General features: G+C 37.4%; 1 protein-coding gene across 2 annotated transcripts in view; it reads right to left on the bottom strand.

Annotated features, from left to right (window-relative positions):
* Window positions 1-23,836, bottom strand: part of LOC126762296 (SOX domain-containing protein dichaete) — a 74,095-nt gene that overhangs the window by 35,301 nt on the left and 14,958 nt on the right. For both annotated transcript variants that reach the window (XM_050478969.1, XM_050478971.1), the window contains 2 exons: window positions 9,462-10,474; window positions 5,388-5,551 (listed from right to left, as the gene is read on the bottom strand). In XM_050478969.1, the coding sequence (XP_050334926.1) occupies window positions 5,388-5,551; window positions 9,462-10,333 (1,036 nt within the window). In that variant the 5' untranslated portion in view covers window positions 10,334-10,474. The remainder of the gene's footprint in view (window positions 1-5,387; window positions 5,552-9,461; window positions 10,475-23,836) is intronic.

The raw sequence follows: 23,836 nt of genomic DNA, 5'->3' as shown, positions 1-23,836 counted from the left end.
CTATTATTTTTTAGTACATTAAGGTTTTCCAAGTTATAAATCTAAAAAAAAGATAGACAGTTTTGGTACTCTTCGAATCGGCTTTTGCTGAGATACGTGGCCTGATCCGTCCGTTGTTTAAGCTTTTGGTCGATAAGCGTTACCCACAGTTGCACGATTACACACAATCCTATAACGAAAGTAATCACCTCAAATATCTACCAAAATGTAACACTGATTGCAATAACAACGCGCTCACGCGCTCACTTTGAAATCTAATAATTACCTAAACCACCAGAGACGAGTGTCATCACAAGCACACCGCATTATTCGCCGCCGGCGAGTTGTCACAACTGACATTAACGCGCTGTCAAACAATGACACAACGAATACATAAACTATTTGAAATCACTCGACCCTCAACTGTCTGGTGGGCGGACGGATGGTGGTTTGTTTATTTGAACGGGGTGGGTGAATTAGTTAATGTTATAGTGGCAACAAAATCAAAAGCTGCCAACTCATCAAGTATACTCCCTCATCCACTTAACCAGTTGCATAGTTAAATGATTACGTAAAGCTAATCTCCTGCATCGCAATCGACATTGGGCTCAACTTGCAGGTCTCGCAGAGAATTGAAAATAAACGGCGTGTGTCAACGCCAGCCAATATACAATTTCGCACAGCTTCACACATACCTACGCAATTCCCAACCACCACTCCACTTGCTTGACAAAAATAATTCAATTTCAATCACACACATCAACGATACTGTGTGAACGGCACGTGCCATTCGCCGTTCAGTCATCCTGCGCAAAGGGCGCAACGCCCAAATCACAGTCTAAACTTCCCCAGTAACAATATGCTACATCTTAGCATAACAATAGGCGCAAAGCCTTAAGCAGCTCAATGTTTAGCTTTCGCTCAGTGTCTTTGCCAAGTCATCGCCTTTGACTGTTTCATTTGCACTTTATTAAATATGCAAACGAGTGTATTCGCTTAAGTGATCGGCTTCGTCTTCGCGTTGTCATTGTTGCTCGTCTGCACCAACGCTACTGCCACCAGCGAAGCGTTGTCAAAATACAGATAGAATAAGTTTTGTAAGTTTTGACAGCGATACTCGAGCTTAATTTAAATAGATTTTTGTGGTTTTAAGCGAACATTCTCATTGACAGGTGTATAAATTTGAATGAATTTACCTTAGACGTAAGGCACTAAAGACACCATTGAGATTAGCATAGTTATTGGAAGCTAACTTGGATCTGTCCTAACAGAGATAAGCAAAAAATACCAAAATGGGAAAACCTTAAAGAAGCTTATGTATTGCTTAATATGTAAAAATATGTATATTATCTACCAAATATAAAATTCAATATGTATTTAGGAACAGTTTAAACATCATGTTTCAAGTAGATGTTCTGTGGTCACAAGGAATGCCTTATTTAAAACTTAATAGTAAATGTATTTTTTAGTCAAGAGTTTTTACTTTAATGTAAGAGAAAGAGAGTTTTGGATCACCTTCAAATTATTAATGCATTGACGACATGGTATTTTGACACCCAATATACTTTACTGGTATCTCTAAATATCGGCAATCTTACTTTGCACCAATATACTACTGTGATCAAATTGAAAGGTGAATTTTTTTATTTATACGGAGGCTGCTATATATGTAGGGCAACACAGTGTTATAATCTGACATTTCCATTGGAAACGCGTGTTTTTCAATCGGTGAATTGTTTTATCTGAATTAAAAAAATAATTGGTAGTACCACCATTTGTTTGCCTGAAGTCTTCGGAGAAATTCGAAAAACGAAGACGAATCATTGTGCACCATGACAATGCTCTCACACATCGGCTCAAACCACGCCTTTTTGACCGGCCAAAACGTCAAATTATGGGTTATTCGCCACACAGCCTGACTTGGCAACTAATGACTTCTTTTTATTCCCACACATCAAGAAAATAATGCGTGGTCAACGATTTTCGTCGCCAGAAGATGCTGTTGAAGCATTCAAAAACCATGTTTTGGAGGTGTATTTTGAAAAACAATAAATCCATTTTCGTTGATAAATATTCCTATTTTCATTATTAGGCCAGAAAATATATAGCACTCGTACTACTTTTTCTGTAAGTTGGTAGTACTATTAGTGACATCTTTGCTAAATTTCACGTCAAAATATTCATTATTATTTGAGATACGCGTCGTTTTGTGAGGCTCTAAAAGTGAATTCTTCAATTTTTACTATTTCCGATTTTTTTGAAAAAAGAGGTACGATAATGCATCATCTCATACTGCATTGGTTATCCGTGATCATTTCGCCACATTTCCATATTTTCCGTGCCGCAACCACCGCATTCCCCTTATTTACCTTCGTGTAACTTCTGACCCCTTCGAGGACACCGTTTTGACGGTATAAAAGCTGAATCGAAGAAGGCTCTGAGGATTTTTCCAAGTGCTTTGATGGCTGGAAAATTCGTTGGCATAAATGTATTGCAGCAAGAGGGGATTACTTTGAAGGAGATGAAATGGACAAAATTCACCTTTCATTTTGATCACAGTAGTACATACCATTTTAGTCTTATCGATTGAAGTATGTTATTATTAGTAAATAAGGAGGAAGTATATTCTGGCGCTACTGACCATTAAAGAAAACAATATTTTTTTTCACATTTTACACATGTTTTTTATGATACAAAATATAACAAATGAATTTAGTAATAGCTATTATCGAAACTCCAACTCATTAAGAAGCAGCCACGCCCATAGCTAAACCTTTAAAATAGTTCATCTGTGAGTGCAATGCACAGAGCTTAATAAAAATTAAAAACTCAATTTTAAGCTTTAAACTTAATCAAATCTAATTATATATAAATTAAAAAAATAAAAATAATTTTTCTATGTAAATTGTGTGAGAAACTAAAATAAACCCCATTAAAGTTAAGCTCAAGTAGAAAAATTTGAGAGTGTAAGAGGTATTCTTTTGAAAGATACCTACTACATACATATATTTACATCGGTTTATTTTAATTTATTCAGGAATTACAAATTTTATTTTCCGACACACAGCGCGCATTTAACAGTATATAGAAATATGAGACAATTTCAGCAGGGTTTAACGGATTGGGATGTAAGGTAGGTCATCTCCATGCGGTGCTTCGTGGGTAACTGTAAGTGACCTGCGGTTTTCACGAACCAAAAAAGCAGCCAATGGACCTTTGACCTCGGTTTCGACTTGACAATGATTTCATGTCCGTCATTTCGGTCCGTTAAAACCGTAAGAAGTCACCATTGAATTGATATGGTAAGTTTAGGCCTGAACGCATTGATCCATAATTGTGTCTGTCAACCCTCGTTTTAGCTTCATAAGAGATAACCTTGCTACCTTGGTAGCGGCTCTGAGTTCCCGTTTGCGGCACTGCCTGCGGCGACGAAATAATAATTCACGAAAGTCAGTGGGAAAGTTACGTTTTGAAAGCGTCGTTATCCCCAGTCTAGGATGGTAAGCCAGTGAGCAGAAGTCAGCTGACGGGAAATCTAAGTAAGGCTGTGGGTCCATGCGGGATTGCCAGCACCAGAAATGGAGCTTCTGCTAGGTCCATGGGAGGTTCGGGGACTTCAGGTAACTTTAAAAATGCAAATAGAAAGCAAGTAATGGCAGGAAGGAAGTTGAAGTCGGACCGTCGCATATCAGCAAAGACAAAAGCAAGCTGCGGTCACTCGCAGACTATTCTGAAGTCTGAATAGGATGGAAGTACTCTTGAGTTGGATATGAGATTGCCGAGCGGCGGTGAGGACGACAAAGCAGCGTGTTCGAGTGATCTACCTCCAGAGGATGAAGATCCTCTGATCACAGGTGTATTGGTTTTAAGGTGGAAAGAATAGGTCCAAATACTGAATTCTATAGGAACTTTAGGAAGACAACTTGAAACTTTTACGACAAAAAAACTTCAATCAACTCTTGTTGAAGGCAAGCTTGAAAGAAAGCCCCTTTGATGAACGGATGAAAACTGATCTTCAAGCAGATAACTGTTCACTACGACTCGTAGAGGTGGTTCGCTGTTAAAAGGGAGTGCAGGAAGAAGATTCTTCTCCGAAAACTTTCCCTGAACTGAGTGCATTTGATAGAGAGGTGTGCATCAGCTCTATGATAGTAGAGAGGATATACTGGCTTTGAGTTGAAAGCTTGTCAAAAAACTTCACTAACAACAGCATCAAGTATCGTTCAGTATCGTCAAAAACAGCAGAGCCGATGAGCTTGCAAGGTGGCATCCTAATTTCACCCAATTGGAAGCAATTCGAAACTCTGTAGTAGCTTTGTGTTCGACCTATGTACCTACCGAGACTTCTGCAAGCGCTGGTCAACAATCAGATACTTCCAAAACCTAAAAAATCAATTGAACTGCAATTCTCCCGCAATGAGCTACTTTTATTGATGCAAACATATATTTTCCTAGGCCTTCATACAATTTTTAGAGGTCAAAAGCAAAAGATTAATATACATATACATTTTTCCACACCCCCATACGACCTTCGCAGTTCAAAAATCAACAATACAATAATACAAATTAAAAACGAAAATAACAATAAGGTGAAGTATTAAATTCAAAAAAAAAAAAAAATGCCCACAGCTTTAATTTTCTCGCGCCCAATATATACAAGAGCTTTCCGAAATATTTGCTTCACACATGAACACAATGACTCAGAACTCGTATCAATGGCGCAACATGCTTGTAATCACGTCAATCTATAGACCGCCTCAACTAAGGGTGCTTGCAAAGGTCAACAGCGGTTGTGAGTACCATGGTATGCGGTCAGATTTCGAGTTGAGAGTTGAAGCAACTCCAGTCGTAAAGAATTTCCCTGCAAACGTTGTAGTTGCGAGGGGCTCGTGGCTCGTATGAGCTTAATATTCATAACCCATCTTATTTCATACACTTGTTTGTATTTATAAGCACACATTTGTGTGGGAAATTCATTTGTTTCGTTCAATTCATTGTTATGAGTACTTCGTTCTAAGTGCACTGGGCCAGTGAACGTTTTTGCGCCTTATTCATTGTTTTTAAGCGTAATTGGACTTGTGCTCATGTTGCCATCACCATGGGAAACCCTTTTACCACTGCGTTTCTAAAGATTCATTTCAGTATTATTTCCGTTGAGAGTTGAAATAAATCCAATTTTTTTTTGTTTAAAGGAGTTCCATACGTTCTGTGCATTCTTTTGAAAAAAATTATTTGTAAATGTTCAACCCTACACACGTCGTTTACTTGAATACTGCTCTGTACTTCATTTGGCTGTGTACACACACTTATAGTATATATTATATATAATGTTTCTGATGTGATTTGTAATTCTTTGTTTGCATATTTTTCTATAAATATTATTTGTTAATTATCATAATTGTGCTTACCTAAACGTTTCGATATTTCGGAGTTATGCATTTTCGGATTATCCTGTGCAATTTTTCGCCGCTGGAGTCGAGACCAAACCATGAATGCATTCATTGGCCTTTTGATGTGTTCCTCGTTTTGACGTTTCGTTGTATTTTGTATCATTAAACTAAAGAAGACGTCGCTGCAAAAGGAGGAGGTGAGAACGTTACAAGCAAAGTTTATAAAAAACCATATATTGATGAATATACTATGGGAAGAGCGGCGAGGTGGAGAAAATAATTTATTTGAATAGTTATTTTATTATTGGTGGCTGCTAATTTGTTGTAGGTAAGTGCTTTGCAGAACTTCACTTAACCCGGAAATGTACTAGGTTGTCGCCCGTCTGCAGATATCGCTAAAACTCTAGACTTTTAAAGTTTAACAGTGCTGAACTCAATTTTAAAATTTGTTAAGAGGGGGAATGGACATGTGTACAATAATTAGAATATAGTGAGCTTATAGTTTTGTCAGCGAAGCTTAAAATATGAATTTAAACACTTATGATAAATTCAATGAACAGATTATATACACCTTATGATAATATATCATAGGACCCGTCTTACCCAGACAATTACCAAAGTTTGAATAATAGAACCAAGAACCACTGAAATTTCGGAACAACATATGCTCTTTAAGTACCTAAGCGTCTAGAGAGTTACAGAGCAACTAGCGTGTGAAGTAGAGTGTTTTATTGTGTTCCCGAAATTTCTTAGTAAATTTCAAGTTTTTTATATTAAAAAAATAAGTTTTTGTGTGGGACGTTCCGGGAGGATTGAACATCAGACCTATGGGATTAGATAAGTACGCTTTGATTTATATTTATATATAATCATTCGCACATACCTTTTCGTCTTTTTTCCGCGCCAATTTGCAAAATAAATTTAATTTTTGCCCTTAGAACAGCGTGCAGTTAATTGTATTTTCCCGCCGTTGTTACTTTGATCGATCAGCTGTTTCCCTCTTCGTGTTTTCGTTTTTCCTTTTGGTTTGTGCATTGCCAACCATAGAAAACACAAGTATCACCTGTTGCCTTTTTCTGTTCTGTTCTGGCATTGCCAACCATTTTGTTTTTAGTTAAGGATTAAGGCTAGGGACTGAACATATACAGCGACGGGTATTCCCAGACTATTTTTTTTCCACAGAGGTATGGCCTCTGAAAATAGTATGGGGCGAACACCGGGTAATCCTTTCCGAAGGATTTCCAAAATAATGAGAACGCCGCCTAAAGGAAAAAACAGTGATCAAATGGCAATTATAGCACAAATTTCGTACCTCCGAAAGCAGGAACTTCTTAGCAGAAACACCTGCCGAAAGCGAAGCTGGAAGCAACAAGAGTTCGAACCAGACCTGTTTGAGCTAGTCTGGAGTGCATCAAAGGCATCAGGTGACGGCGCCGCCCAATTGGTATCGGCAGTGCGAAAATAACTGATCGCAGCATACGATGCAACAATTGTAGAACGTCGCATCACAACAAGCGGCGGACTGTATATTGGTGGAATGAAGAAATTCCACGCTGAGAAAGCTTTGCCACTCAGCTAGACCGAAACGAGAAACGAACGAAAATCGCCTTAGGGCAGAATTTAAAAGCCACAAGAAGCCTCTTAAGTCGGCAATTAGACGAAGCAAAAAATCATGTTTTGAGAAGCTATGCGAGGAAGCAAACATTGACCCTTGGGATACTGCTTACAAAATCTGTACGTCCAGATTTAAAAACAAGCAGCAGCAACCTAAAGATGCCTCTTTTATGGGAAAAGTCGTCGAACCATTATTCCCGAAGCATGACCGTATTTCATATGCCAAGCGACGAAACGAGGCTGCAGAGTCAGCCCCGTTAGTCATGGAAGACGAACTATTGGCAATAGCAAAGAAAATCAAAAACACCAAATCGCCTGGATTGGATGGCATACCAAACAGAGCTCTGAAGGAAGCCATAAGCTCAAAACCTCAAGTATTCGCTAAAATATACAACGCTTGTATAAAAGAAGAGGTATTCTCCGACTCATGGAAAGTACAGCGTCTGGTTCTGCTCCCAAAACCAAAGAAACCACCTAAAGAACCTTCATCGTACCGACTTAAAGTGTACAAAAATATAATACGAAACCGCTTGGAGTTAGCAATCCAGAAAGCCGGCGGATTATCAGAGAGACAATACGGCTTTATAAGAAAGAGATCCACTGTAGACGCACTACGAGAAGTCGTTGATACTGCGAAATGTGTAGTAAGTGGCAAAAGATGGAAAGGTGGTACAAAAAAGCACTGCGCGCTGATTACCCTGGATGTCAACTCGACAATGATAACAATGAGAGCTACTCTATCGCGAGTGGAGTACCCCAAGGATCACTATTATGGAACCTTATGTATGACGGGCTGCTAAGAAGACAGCAACCAGCAGACGTGAACTAGTAGCTTATGCGGATGATTAGCCGATCTGAAAAATAAATATAAAGAGTGCTTAAATGGCCTACGCCAATGGCTCTCTTCTATGAGTCTGAAACTGGCGGAGGAAAAAACAAAAGTTTTACTCATAAGCACTAGGAAGATAGAAGAACGAATAGAGCTCACCATAGGGGAGTGCGAGATTACTTCGCAGCCGCAACTGAAGTATCTGTTAGTAATATTGGATTCCAAATTAAAATTTAAAGAATACCTGGAGTATTATTTCGCGAAGGCAAACAAAATTTATAATGCCCTATCGAGAATGATGACCAATAGAGACTTTGTGCGTTCCAGCCGGCGTTTCTTAATAGCGAAAGCAATGAGTTCCGTAATCCTGTATGCGGCACCTGTATGGATACAGGCAATGGATATGAAAGCATATGCTAAACAAATAATTGCAGTGCAATTCGTGTAATAAGTGCCGGACTATATCAAACGCTGCTGAAATTAGCCAGCATCGGCAGGGAGATGAACTCGAGCGTTTATATCAGTTATCAACGCCTAAAACAGTATCGGCAAGGCCAGAAGAAAGAAACAAGAGCACTAAAATTTGGCAGGAGCGGTGGAGTCCCTCATCCAAAGGTCGCTGGACCCATCGACTTATACCGGACATCCACTCGTGGGTAGACAGACGACATGGGGACCTAGATTACCATCTGACCCGAATACTTAGTGGACATGGATGCTTTAGAAGCCACCTCTTCAGATTCCACAATGACATTAGTCCGAACTGTCCGACGTGTACAGAGTATATAGAAGACTTTGAACATGTATTATTTTATTGCCTTCGATTTTCGAATATAAGGGACAAGCTAAAAACCATACTCGGGGTAGTTTTACGGTCGATAATTTAACGACACTCATGTGTCAGTCGACTGATAAATGGAAAGCTGTCAGCGAAGCGTCAGCATTCATAATGACCAAATTGAGATTTTTTCAACAGACTAGGCGTCCGTCAGTCGGCGCGATAGAGGAGACTTAAATGTCTTGTCCCTCCCAAGAAGTAATACTTAGCCGGTGGTTCCGTGGGAGAGTCTTGTGTTGGGAGTAGGTTAAGTTAAGCGGATTAAAGTTCCACACTCCGCCTTTCGATGCTTCCCCCTACTATACTATAAAAAAGCGTTTAGGTCGGTCTAGAACCCGAAAAAATATGTAACTTTGACAATTTATTCTGGGAGCAAAGAAAAATACCTGTAATACCAGATAATAACCAAAGTATTAGTGCCGCAAGCATCACGAAATTTTCAGAACAATAGTTGCTCTTAGAGTACTTTAGCTGTTAGGCCAGTCTATAACCAGAAAAAATTACGTAACTTTGACAGTTTATTTTAGGAGTAAAGAAAAATATATCGAGTTTCTTTTTTTTTTTGGCTGACTGGTCACTGACCGCCAACCCATCACCCCTCTCTCTTTTCTTCTTATGACAAAGCGCACGTCCTTATTTTCAGAGTGGTGCCCAAAACACTCGCTTAAGATGGGGAAATCCTAATTATTGCACAACGTCAAACATCAACAGAAATCGGAATTTGTGTATATATGTATGTGTGATCTGTGTGTAAGTGAATAGACATTTTTAGATTTACATATATACATATGTATGTGGATGGCGTAATTACCTGGCGCTACTGCCACTATTCATCAGGCCACCCATGTTTTGATGTAGATTTGTCATCGGCGAAGTCGCCTGCGCATTGTGGTGCAGGTGTGCAGCGGCGGCGGCCATTACAGATGCGGTACTGGCTGAATTCGTTGCGTTAGCGGGTGACGAAACGGCGGTTACGTGCGCGTTTATGTGACTGTGCGTGTGATGGTGGGTGGTATGGTGCAGCGAATTTTGATGCTGACTATGCAACGCTGCTGAGCTGTGGTGTTGCAGCTGATGTGCGGACGAACTTGAAACTCCTACAGAACCACCACCTGAGCTCACTGAGCTGCCTGATCCCGCCGAACCAGCCGACGACGAAGCTGAGGCTGACTGATGAAGTAAAAGCGACGTGGATGACGATGCGGAGTGGTTATTGCTGCTGCTGCTGTGTGGATGGTGTGACAACGAAGTTGGAGAGGTGTGAATGCCCGAGTGTGACGCCAGTAGTGAGGTGTGATGATGGTGCAGCGATGCAGACGCTGAGTTGCTAGATGTTGGTGAGTGGCTTGTCGAGGATGCTGAATTCAATGAAAGCTGGTGATGGCTTAGATGATGATTGTTGTGATGTGCTTGTAGATGGGCTTGTTGGTGATGATGCTGTTGTTGTTGCTGCTGTTGCTGTTGCAACTGTTGTTGCTGCTGTTGATGAACAACCGCGGCTAATTGACCCAAATGGTGATGATGATGATGATGCTGGTGATGGTGCCCACCTGTACTAGTTGACGATGTGACCGCCGATGCTGAATTAAGATGGTTTTGCAGTTGCTGTCCTGTTGTGGATAACGAGAGTGGATGCGCGAGCGATATGCCTGATAGCGATAATGATGGGATGCGATCCATCATTTTGTGCAGATCCGCTGGGAATATTTGTTTGTTGGCGTGCGTATGGTTGTGGGAGTGGTAGTGTGTGGAAAAAGAGGTCCTTGTTGGAGTGACGGAGTAATGGTGTTGTGTTTGGTGGCAAGAGCTAAAGGCAAATGGAGGCTGTAAAGACAAAATTGATTTATAACTCCGCGACCATACTTTATATATGTATAATACAATATGTAATGTATATTATGTGCATAAGTAATTAATATTAATATTAATTTAATATTACGAATAAGAATAAGGGCTCGTACTTTCAGTTCAATCTGTTATATACAACTAAGTATATATTGATTATTGATTATATTTACCTATAACATATAATATTGCGGTAATAACTTTAAATAACCCCGATTCGGTGGATTAATTTTAGAAACAATTGAGATATTGCCGTGGAATAGTATGGACTTGTACGAGGGCTGCTATATATATTCTGGCCTAGGGCAACACTAAGTGTTGCCAGGTGCAATCTGACATTTCCATTGGAAAGTTTGACATTTTTTAGCATAACATCACTCAGAACGTTTTGTCGTTTAATCGTGAATTGTTTTATTTACAGGGAATTAAAAAATTCATCTCGGCCAAAAAATGGAATTAACTCGTGAACATTTTCGTGCGATCATTTTTCACAACTTTCGACGTGGATTATCACGACAAGAGTGCATCGATGAACTAAAATCTTTGTATGGCTATGAAGCACCATCCTATAGCACTGTGAAAAACTGGTACAACGAATTCAATCGTGGCCGACGCTCGCTCAAAGACGAATACCGTGAAGGTCGTCCAAAAACTGCCGTTGTGCCAGAAAACATCGATGCCGTACGTGAAGTGATAATGCAAGACCGTCATGTAACATACCTTCAGACAGAGGCATGCCTATGCATTTCTCCCACCAGCATACATTCGATATTGCATGAACACCTGGCCGTAAAAAAGGTTTGTTCTCGTTGGATCCCGCACAATTTGACAATCGGTCAAAAAAAGGCTCGTGTGGATTGGTGTAAAGAAATGCTGAAAAAATACAATCGCGGTGCTTCAAAAGACGTTTATAAGATCGTCACAGGTGACGAATCATGGATCTATGCGTATGAGCCCGAAACAAAACAGCAATCGACAAAAAAAAAATAAAAATAAATAAAATAAAAAAATTTATTTAAAAGTAAAAAATAGATATAAATGTACAAATACTACGTATGTATAAATGTGTATGGGAAACACCGTTGGGGCCCAGGGAAAGTAGTCGAAGCAAATCTTCAACAAACAGATAAACATGTTGAATGCAAAGTGATTTGATTGCGCAGGCGAGTGAAAGAGAATAACTCATTATCGGTTTAGTACATCTTACAATATATAGGCACATACATACATATACATATCTATACACATATTTCGTAGTCCTTCTGATCGAATTATGGTTTAAGACTGTTGATTCAGTATGGTATATACATTTGGATCCATACATACAAATGGCAGTAAGTATGGAGATAGATATATAATATGTAAGGCATAGAGTCATGGATTCAATTTAATAATTCCATCAGCAAATATGAATGCCAGAAACAGTGTTAACCCAAATTTTGTTTAGTATATCGTACAATGTCGCCACCATATGTCCGACAACCGCATTTTCATATAAATTTAAGAGTACATGAGTAATATGCTAAGTACCGTTTGTATGGGGGTGTTATTTACCGGGGGATGTTTTGACTGACGACGAATTAATAGCTTATAAACTTCTACATAACCACAAAGTGAAAATGGTAGAAAAAAAATGCAATGTGAAAAAAGTAAATAATATAATATAAGGGACATTTTGACAAAATAAAAGGATTGGGTTGTGAAATTCGCCGGCATGCGCTGTGGTCTCGCCCGGCTTAGTGTTTTATGGTAAGTGCCTTTACGCCTAATGAATTTCCCATTGTTCACAAAGAAATACTTCACTTCAACGCAGTCAACGTGCGCAACGAGCGTCTGCCGAGGAGTGGTGGACTTCATCATAAATCGCACAGTGGTTACAGAAACGTTTATGATACAAATAATGATCAAATATCTATAACATTCAGCTGTTACTATAAACAATAACCTTTTTAAAATAAAATAAAGTGAAATGTTCTTTTAAATAGCCTTATCGTAAACTTCGCGTGAATTAATCATTCGCATGTATTTTCATTTTCACGCGAATGAAAAATTCGTATCACGAACTTCGTGTGAAAAAAATTTTGTAAACTCATAGAGCCAATTATCCGACTGTTTTAGCTTAAACGCGTGTTTCTAGTTATACTATATATCGTACATAACTTTCTTGATCAAATCGGTTTTAGCTGATGGAGATAACAATTTTCGGATGTTCTATTGATATATTTGAGTGAATAATGGATTAAGAACAACTTGAATGGCTCACATTGAGCAATATTCCGAAATCGATTTCGATAGTAGGCCTTAATTCATATAAAAACGTTTTTCAAATGAAGTAAATAGTTAATCAAGTTTGCTAACATTATATTTACAGTTGTTTCTAACTGCGGTTTTTGTGAACAAATTTATTGGATTCGCGTGAAAAAAGTTCATTTACGATTAGTGAACATTTTCGAAAATAAGTGATTTTTTCATGGAAACCTCATGATTAAAAGAACCACAAATTTGTAAATTTTCTCATGGGAAAGTTTATGATAAGGCTGAATATATTTATACTTATGATTAGCATTTTTCTAAGATTTTTAACTTTTATCTAAAGTTATACAATCTGCCTTTTCAATCTTACGATTTAATTGTTATAAAAAAGGGAATTAAATTAAGTGCTTGGGTTTTTCAAGAATGGAATTTTACTTAAAGTGCCACTTTGCAAACTGGAAAACTTTTTTAATTGGATTTCATGTGTCTACAATAGAAGAGTGTGCGAAATCCAAGGGGAGTCTGAAAGTCTAGACATTTAAAGAGAGTGTTGAGAAGATTGTACTATACTTCGTATGCTTCGAAGTAACTTCTACAACTGGCAACCGATAAGATTTTTAACCATTAACCAGAGGGACCATGCAATTGTCAACTCGTAGTATGATAGCGGAGTTCGGTTGGTTCTATTTTGTTTACAGTGAATTAAGTAAATATTAATTATATTTAATAATCAACAACAAAATTTGTAAATAAAAAACTTAAATTAATAACAGTGATTTGAAGAGTACAGTGGTCATACATGCCATGTAAATACAATTGAGACCTGAGTAAAATATTAAATGCAACTACAATTTTTTTATTATATACCACTTGACATTAATTATCTATTTTTTGCAACTTGACCACAGTGTGGTGGCGATGGTGCCGAAAATCTGGTGACAGAGCCATTCGCTGAAAGGTTAAATTTTAAAAAGATGTCGGTATGTCTATAAGTGAGCGCGTCGCTTTGAATGTTTCGCTCGCTGAATTGATATACTTAAGCGGAGGCGGAAGTGCGTTTGCCAGCAAGCCAAAGAGTTGGCCACAGGCAAACGACAGCTCCACACAAAGAACTCATTTTGTTTGAATATTTTATGAAAACTTAAAACAAAGCAAAGTTTCAGAGAATACAAAATCAGCAAAGCTTCGGAGGCATAGCATTAGCTGGGGGGTTAACGGTCAAAAGCATTAATAGCTTAAATCAATTACTTAATTGAACAACAACGGAGAACAAAAAAGGAGCTGACGCCCACACGAATTTCAAGTATTTAAACTTGTACCCAAATAGAGGTCAGTAAACTCTTAACTTCATCCTTTCATAAAGCAGATTGTTCCCTAGTGGCGAATAAGTAAACAATTTTAATGGATGCGTGTCGTCGAGTGCCCTAAAGTGTTGCCTTGCAAACGGAATTGGTATAATACTTGTATGTACTCGTATGCCCCATCCTGACCCTTGTACTGCATTTGTTTATCACAGTCTGTATTATTCACCCTCGATATTATTCTTTCGCCTATTACTCCTTCGCCAACACATCCAGTAATGCCGGCTTTTGGCAAATTCTTATTTTGTCTTCTTTTTGTTATATTCGGCATTGTTTTCAAAGCATAACGGAGTGAAAAGCTGTAAAATAATCATAATCAGGCAATTTATTTAATTTCCATGAGGCTTAACTTAAACGCTTTATGACCAGCTTAAGTATCGGTTTATGACACCGACAGTTGTTGGTATTATTCTCTGCTGTCCTCTCAAGTGCTTTACAGCTGATGTATTAATTAATTCCTGAATTGAAGGGATGTACTCCTTTTTCGAGTTTACAATATGGCCACTGTGTTTGACTATTTCCTTCAAGGGCACTGAAGCGATCTTTAATATTCTAAAGTAGTACAGTGGTACATTTTCATTTCCGTTGTTCTACATTTTTAGAGGCGTTGAAAAGCAAAATAATGAAACGAGTTAAACGGATAATATGGAAATTTCTAACCAACTAAAGTATTACTTTGTGTAAAGTTTGAAGTTTGGAAGATACAATCTAATACATGATGTTTGAAAATGGGAGAACACAGACCAAATCCGCAACCAGTATCCAACTATTGGAATTTGGATTTTTTAATGTTTTAAGTCCATGGACATAAAATAAATCTTATTTTTGATTATACTCTACAAAAATTTTGTACAAGATTATTATAGTTTTATTCACCTAACGATTGCAACAACCAAAACTAATCCAGATAACGTAGCCGCCACTTTGCTTAGACTTAATTTTAGGATTCTTTATAGTGCCCCAGCTTCTTAAATGCGCTCTGCGGCTTCGGACCATAAATTTGCTAATATCGCTTAGTCCATCATTACGAATCCTAACAGTTCCGAAAAAAAAAACATAGCACTAACCGTTTCTCCGATATTTGGAATTTGAATTCATAGAAAAATATACATAATGCGGTTTGGTGTAAAAAGTAAAATAGTCTTCTAAAAGTTTCTTCTAGTTCCTTAGTAGGGTGGGTAAATATAAAAGAGAAATTTTCTCCAAGTATGAGCTCATAATTGTAACGGGAAGGTCTTCCGCCCTTCCAGTCTTCTATTTATTTCTTATTTTCAGATAGAAAAACTCAAATCTCACCTCCAGCTACTTGAAAAAATATCACGTTTCACAGGTTTTGTAGGAAATGGAAGATTCTATAAAAATGTCCCAACGATTTTTTCGCAAGCCTAACCGTTTAAGAGATATTAACGGTTAAATTTTGATTAACTAAGGCACTTTTTTCCTTTGAACTTTATAATTCAATGAAAAAATATCATTATAAATAATTTGGAAAACTTATAGTTTTGTAAGAAATTGACTGTTTTACAAATTGGTATTCAAAATGCCATTACATATCAGCATGTTATATTATTTTGGGTATTGGCGCGATTCTTTTATCCGAAAAATATTTCCCACCGATAAGTTTTTTCTATTTGTCATATTGTTCATCAATTCAATTAAGGTGTTACATGGCTTTACGGGTTTCAAAAAAGACAATTTTTTTATTTTCTTATCAAATTCGACAAAATCTCCGGAATATTGTTCTTAATTTTCAAGTACTTAGATCTGAGTAATAATTTCGGAAATAGCCCTGAGAACTTGTGGGGTTGAGGCTAGCTAGGCTAAGTGTGCCGTCTTTAAACGGTTATCAGTTGGCAAGATTTTGAGAACAATTATTAAAGACTTGGATGAAGGATTTTTTTTGATAAACTATGTTAAAATGTTGCGAAATTTTTTTTTCTATCTTAACTTTTTTTTTAATGTGTGCGAAAAATACTGAATTTTCATTTTTTTTGTGTCGTAAAATAGAAGAAATCTAAGTTAAGGTTTTAACTAAAGCACATAATTTTCATTTAGATGATTCTGTAAAGAGTTATCCTGCCAACGCGGGCGCATCTTTTTTTCGAGAGGGTCACCGGGAATGGAATCGCAATGGCCGAGTTTAAAATTTTTTTTCCAAAAATTTCAGAATTTCATTGTGTTTGTAACAATAAAAAATACTAATAAAATATTTCATTTTTTGTATGAAAAAAAAATTGTTGAAAAAAGGCTGAAACCTGAACACTAACTCATTGCTTATTTATTTTTTAATTTACAAAATACATATAAGTGAACATAATCAAAATGGTTATATTAAATATATTGTTTATATTAGGATAACTTCAAAAATTACTCAATTATACTTGAGAAAAAGTCTTAACGTAATTTATGACGACAAGTAACAATTTTATGACGACTAGAGAAACAAAAATCATGAGAAATAAAAGATATATTCGAAATGACGAAAACAATTTCTGGTAAAGTTTGAGCTCTTAAAATTGATACATATTAAGAAGGGGCTAGTGTATTTTTTGATTATATTGTGGAATATTGTTTTGTTCTCCTTGGCTGGTAAATGCATTTAAATAAATTAGTTTGTAGTGCAAATGAAAACTTATTCTTGTAGAGAAATTATATTAAAAAGTTAATATTATTATCAGTAGCTCAAAATTTATCAGAATTTGTTTTTCGTCGTTTTGGACGATACACATTGCGACAGAATAAATACAAATGTATATATATATATTTCTACTACCGTTACCCCTTAATACAATGAAATTAATATGTACGAACGAAGGCGGAAACGTTAAAGCTGGTATAAGAATCCTCTGTATTGGAATTTGAAAGGGAACACGATTGAACAAAATTTTCATACAGTTGATATTTTACAAAATAATACATTTTAAAATTTATTTATTTTTCTATTTAAATTCGTAACAAATGAGTATATTACAAAGTTGTTAATAAATAACATGTGGCACTTAAGCTTATAAATGAGGTAGGTAGGGCAGATAGTTTTAAATCTTTAACAATACTATGCAATATTTAGAATTATCAATACTTTTAATCTCAATTTAATTTAGCACTAATTGGTGCACAAATATTTGGTTAATCCGTCTTTAGCTAATACAAATAGATTCAACGGTTTTCCTACACATGAACATGCAACATGAGAAAATCATGGATTTTCCAAATTCAAACCACAAATGGGCATTGTTTGGCCTTGAGATTTATTTATCGTCATTGCAAAAGCTAAACGAACAGAAAACTGTAGCCTCCTGAAGGGTATCGTAGAGTCCGATGGTATCATTAGAATACGTGACAACAGGACTATTTCTTCTTCAAACTTTCCAGTTGCTTTACGAATATTTCCGGTGTTCTTTTTGATAGCCAAACGCGTACCATTGCATAATCGACTTGGATTCAAATTATGCAGGAGAATAATAGGTGAACCAATCTTTTATCGAAGATTATGTGGTGGTATTTCCGGTATATGGTATCTAGTGAATTCAGAAATGCAATTGGAAAATTTATACTCTCATTTTCATTAAGAACAGTATCAATTGATTTAACAGACATCAGATCGCCTGGTAACAATTGTTGTATCCGGAAGTTAATTTCGTCAACAGCAACATTTTTGGCTTCCAAAATAGACCGCTCACTGAGCCAGTTATGATTCAAGTAATTACTCTGTGTACTCTGAATCAATTCATTTTTTCTCTGAAGAACAGTGCATAAATTGTCTGGCGTGTTTGGTTGCATTTCTATTTTACCGTTTGCAATATCTAGTAATTTTTCGGAAAATATTTGTGCAGATGGATGAATCATTACGCAGTTGTACGCGCATGTTTATGGTCAATCGAAGTGTTTCAACACTTCGCCATATGAATGATTGTTTCAAACATGCATTAATCTCATCCGCGAAAGTAGAGTGAGATATAACCGGTAAGGTCTGTCGGAAATCTCCAGACAAAAGTAAGACCACAGAAAATTATATCATTGACGATTAGATCTTACATAGTTCTTTGCAAAGCTTCGAGTAAATATTTATGCACTCATCCCAAATTATTTAAGGTTGTCAGATATCTCCCTCACGATATTGATCGGATTTAGTTCAAATATGCACCGTTTCATTCGATAACTCATAATACTCCCCTCCTTATTTGCGAAGAACTCGGACAGCTACTTTTAACAAGCCTCTTTTGAGTTCAACTTTACGCCAACAACGGCGTTCTCCATAGACCGGAACAGGTGGTAATCACTTGGCGCTGTGTCCGAGCTATATGGTGTATGCGATAAAACCTGCCATCCGAGCTCCCGTAGTTTCAGACGAGTCATCAACGAAGTGTGTGGTCTGGCGTTGTCTTGGTGGAACACTACAGCCTTCCTGTTGGCCAATTCTGGACGCTTCTAGTCGATCGCCTGCTTCAAGCGGTCCTGTTGTTCGTAGTAGATGGTAGAATTAAGCGTCTGGCCATAAGGGAGCAGCTCATAGTGGATGATTCCCTTCCAATCCCACTAAATACACAGCAAAACCTTCCTGGCCGTCCATTCCGGCTTGGCCACTGTTTGGGACGATTCAATGGCCTTCGACCACGACCGTTTTCGCTGGATATTGTCGTATGTGATCCATTTTTCATCGAGAGTCACTATCCGCTTCAAAAATGGGTCAAGTTCGTTCCGTTTCAGCAGCATGTCGCGGGCGTTTATTCGGTCCAGAAGGTTTATTTGCGTCAAATCATGCGGCACCCAAACATCAAGCTTTTTTGTGTATTCAGCTTTCTGCTGGATGGTGAGTAACTTCCATCTTCTGGGCTATGTCACGAGATGCCACATGCCGGTCTAACTCAATGTTTTCCATGATTTGATCGGTATTCGTCGTCACAGGTCTTCCGCCGGCTGGCTTATCCATGGTGTCGTTTTCAACCGCTCAGAATCGTCGAAACCATTCCTCCGCAGTTCGAAGTGATAGAATACCTTCCCCCAAAACAACATTAATCTCACGGAACGTTCCTCTAGCGGATTTGCCTTTAGCGAAGGAAAACTTTAAAATAGCGCGAATTTCGGCGTTAGTGAACTCCATATGCGTCTATAACTGTTGAACGCGATATCCAAACTAATCATGCATAGCGTCATTTTGTAGGTTATGTCAAGACCTTTCAAAGATGAATAGTATTGCCAGATACGAGCGATACGAGTATAAACATAGCCGCGAAATTCAAAATTCAAAAAGGCGGAAGGGAGATATTTGACAACCTAATAATTGAACTCGTCCGCAAAACTGCAGCTATTCCACTATTCTTTTTCTTTCTTTTCGTTTCATATTGCATTTGGTTTATTTTGAATGTCCAATGGTAGTTTGAATGTTGAATGTTCCGTTCGCCCACTATCTAGCAAAGTAGACTTATGCCTGATAATGCAACGGCCAATGCGATTTTCTGATGCGATCCTAGTTTGGCGGGAATCGAGGAAATTAAAAATGTCTTACCGTTCCCACCTGGTGCGTCCAAGAAAAAAAACTGCCTTGTTCAGCAGAAAATAATTTGCAATAAAATAATATTACGATTATAAATTGAGAAGTAAGCTATCATATCTTTTAATTTGGATCAAATTGCACATGGTGCGCAAATCAAATCTAAAATCGGTTCAGTAGTTTAGGAGTCCATCGCGGACAAACAACGCTATACGTAATTTTTGTATATAAAGTTGACCCTATATACATATATCTATATCTATCTCGATTAGTTTTAGATGATACATACAACCTTTAGGTGAACAAAACTATTATACTCTGTAGCTACATGTTGCAAGAGAATAAAAATGTTAAATAGTTCTTCATACTCTTTCCTTACTTTTCTTTCTATCAGAAATGAATTGGTGCAACTAAATACACATACAATATATGCACTTTTAATAAAAAAAATACATATTTTGCATTATCAATAAGGGACTTCTTACAAATTGCTTACGGATCTTCCGTCTTAACTACTTGATTAGGTTGTAAAATATGTGCGCGCGTCGAGAAAATTGCAGAAGCTGACCGCCAACAGTTTGTAGTCAAAAGCATTTTTTCTTGTATTTTGTCAACAATAACTGTACTAATTTTACACAAACGGTGGAGAACAAACAACAAAAACAGTTCATGATATAAAAAACATAATTGCCTTAACAGCAGGTTGCAGCGGAATTTATGGCTTAAAACGGACACTGCGTTAACACTTGCAATCTCATCCGACTACTTATTGCCGCTGCTAAGCCTGAAATATTTATACACATGTGGATGGATGTAAGGTAAAACTGACCGTGTTAACCTCATATTAAAAGTTATGACACTTTGAAAATTATTTTGTATAATACTCCAGCCTAAAATAAAATTTCTAAAATCGCTTTATCGTCGGGAGCATATAATGCAAATATCTTATTTTATTACTTTCTTGATCAATAGTCAAACCTTGGAGAATCGAACAAACACCTAACATTAGGATGATAAACTAGCATAACCAAATAGAGTTTGGACAGTAAGAATCTACTTTAATGAGGTACCAACCACAGGTGACTGAAGTGACGAATTTAAGACGGCAGATTGATACATATACATATATATTGTTTCAGAAACTTAAGACAGCGCTACTTACTGCTGGGTATTTGCATACATTGTGTGTATAAAATACATTTCTACGAATGTTCAGTAATAAAGAGTTCGATTTTAATACGATGTATGTGCATGTGCATTCTTGCCACAATGACAGATCCATTTGGTTTTGATCGGTCAGTTCCACTCGAGCAGCTTCTTGAAGAGAAATAGACGTGTGCAAATTTTCAGTTCGATATCTCACAAACGGAGATACTAGACATGGCTAAATCGACTTAACTCGCCACCCTGGTCATTGTTATACTCCTACAACATGTTACTACGTAGTATAATAGTTTTGTTCACCTCACGGTTGTTTTTATCACCTAAAACTAATCGAGATAGATATCGGGTCATGATGACAAGACGAGATGAAATCCGAATGACTGCCTGTCAGTCCGTCCGTCCGCCAGTACCAGCTGTAACTTCGCGGTATATGCGTTCCTTGACATTTGAAATTGAGGATGAGTTCGTAGATAGGCGGAATCGGATCACTGACACGCCCATAAAACGTCATTAATCCAAAACGTGTAAAGTGCCATAACTAAACCGAAAATTAAGAAGATCACAGGTGGTTTGAAAATTTAAAAAATGGAGTTAGTGAAATTAAAAGGAGAAGTTTTCTTAAAAATTATTTGGTTTAGCGCTGAATTAGAACGGAATTGCTCTATAACTTGATATAAATCTCATATCCCTAATATTATCAATTCTGATCCTTTGGTTGACGTCTTCCAGCCTCTTCGGTCGACTTGATATCACATACAAATATATACCTCATTTGACGGTGTTTTCATATAATTTTAGCTGACGCGAATAAAATTTCTTCCAATAATGAATGTTAAATTCTTTCGCGAAATTTTTTAAATAAAGTTTCTCAACATCTGAAGGTATTTTCACAGGTTTTGATTCTTGCAAGTTACAAGAATATAAAATGTACGGTCACAGCCAACTTATCCCTTCATTACTTTTTATATATACTTTATAGGGCCTCGGGTTTCCATTTTAGTGTAAAACTTAATACATTGTGGCAAAAAAGCACACGGAAATTGTAATTAAATTGCCCGAGTAAATAATATTGAAAAACAGGTATTTTGCTAAGTTGCCAGGACTGTCTTTAATTACTATGTCAAATATGAACGCGATCTGTCAATCAGTTTGTTTACAGCAACTGCTTAAGTCGGTACCCCTCAGAGAGATCGTTGAAGACATGCCTTGTTCTGGAGGACCTGCGACCTCTTTAACTGATGAAAATATTCAAAAAGTGAAGGATATGATGCTTGAAAATCGTCAGGCAAGAGTTAGAGAGATGACATGACAGCTTGTCATCTCTCGCGGGTCTGTTCGAATAATTCAGGATATTTTGGGTATGAAAGGCGTTCTTGCTTGACTCGTCCCGATAAAACTGATTTATTTTTTGAGAAAGAGTACCGTAAACAGTTCTCTTTGGACAAGCTTGATCATGCCAATTCCCATACCATATTTATGGAGAGCATTATAACTGCCCTTGTTCCATCGGCATGAGTTTGATACGCAAACAAGTCAACAATCTGAACTGAAACCAAGAAAAATCGTTATTCGTAGTTTGGTGCATTATGAATTTGTTCCCGACGGTCAGTAAGGAGTTCTATTTTGCCGTATTGGATCGCAATTGTGGAAGAACACTTCATGGACTTTACACGATGTAATGCACCATCGCATCGAGCCATGATTGTGACCGAATTTGAAGCCAAAAACGCATTTAATACCATCGATCAACCACCGTATTCACCAGATTTGGCTTCGTGTGATTTTCCAAACTAAAATTTCCGCTTCTTGGAACCCGTTTTCAGTCGATCGAAGAGATAACACAAAATTCGCAGAGGAACTGAAGGCCATCCCAAAAAGTGCTTATGAAAAGGGTTTCGAGGACTGGAAAAATCGTTGGCATAAGTGTATTACATCTCGTCCGCATTACTTTGAAGGCGACGAAATAAATATTGATGAATAAGTATTATTTTTACAATTTCCGAGTACTTTTTCGTCACAATGTATACCCTTTCAGAATATAAAATGAAAGTGTTATGGTAGTAATGGTGTTGGCGGCAAATGTTCGCGTGTTAATCTTCGATTTCGCTAAAGTTACCATCAAAATTTGACCGGCTGCCTAGCTGCGAAATTGTTCGACGGATTAAGCTGCAAATTTATGGTAACAGCTGGAGGTCGGAGTCGGCGTTGCACACATATCCAGCGTCCGCAATGAGCCGTTAAAGTTGGAGCCCATTCTGAGTAAGTGGATGCAAATAGCCTGCATGACTCTGTCTAATCCCCAATGAAAGCAAACAGAGTTATTGTTGGAAGATGATAGTTTCTTAACAGTATAGCTGGTACATGCCTTTTTGGTTTCACTTGTGTTTTTGTTGTGGTACTTTTATTTCCATGGTACAGAAGTGTCAAACAGCTTGTTGGACAGAAGTGACATGCCAGACCACATTCGAATTGTACCAAAGTGACTGTGAGATTTTTATGTTTGGTTAACTTTACGTGTATATACTTGAGTATATATACACGCATGCGAGTCAATAACTTCGGCAAGTTTCGGACTTTGCCACATGTATTACAGCCGGCTATCTCTCCACAGTAGTTAGAATCAGCAATCCTGCTGCGCCGAATTTCGAGTATTATTTTGTACTCCGCTTACGGCCGTCTCATTATTACTTATAAGTTTATCCCTATGTCTTTTATTTTTATTTTTTGCTCTCACAAAATGTTGCACGGATAATAATTGTATTCACCTAAAAGTTTTCTATAACACTTAAAACTAATAATAAAGATAGGTGTAGACGTGTATATCCAAATATGAGATGAGACGCATTGTGTTCCGATGTCTATCTGTCCTCTCGTCTCCAGCATTCCCACCTTCTAAAAGGTTTAATATACGTATTTCACAAGCCTCTAAAAGCATATACTGCATACTGCCTGATCAAGTTGGACCCGGCAATAAAAAGCAATATTTTACGAATTTTAGTACAAAACTTTATTATCGCTTTCAAAATTGTCTGAAAAAAGTCACAGTCTCTGGCTAATAAAGTCACTGAGCGG

This window comes from Bactrocera neohumeralis, chromosome 6 (genome assembly GCF_024586455.1).
Source record: "Bactrocera neohumeralis isolate Rockhampton chromosome 6, APGP_CSIRO_Bneo_wtdbg2-racon-allhic-juicebox.fasta_v2, whole genome shotgun sequence".
Classification (NCBI taxonomy): Eukaryota; Metazoa; Arthropoda; class Insecta; order Diptera; family Tephritidae; genus Bactrocera; species Bactrocera neohumeralis.
Note: the sequence above shows the minus strand (reverse complement) of the source record. Positions and strands in the feature narration are given on the sequence as shown.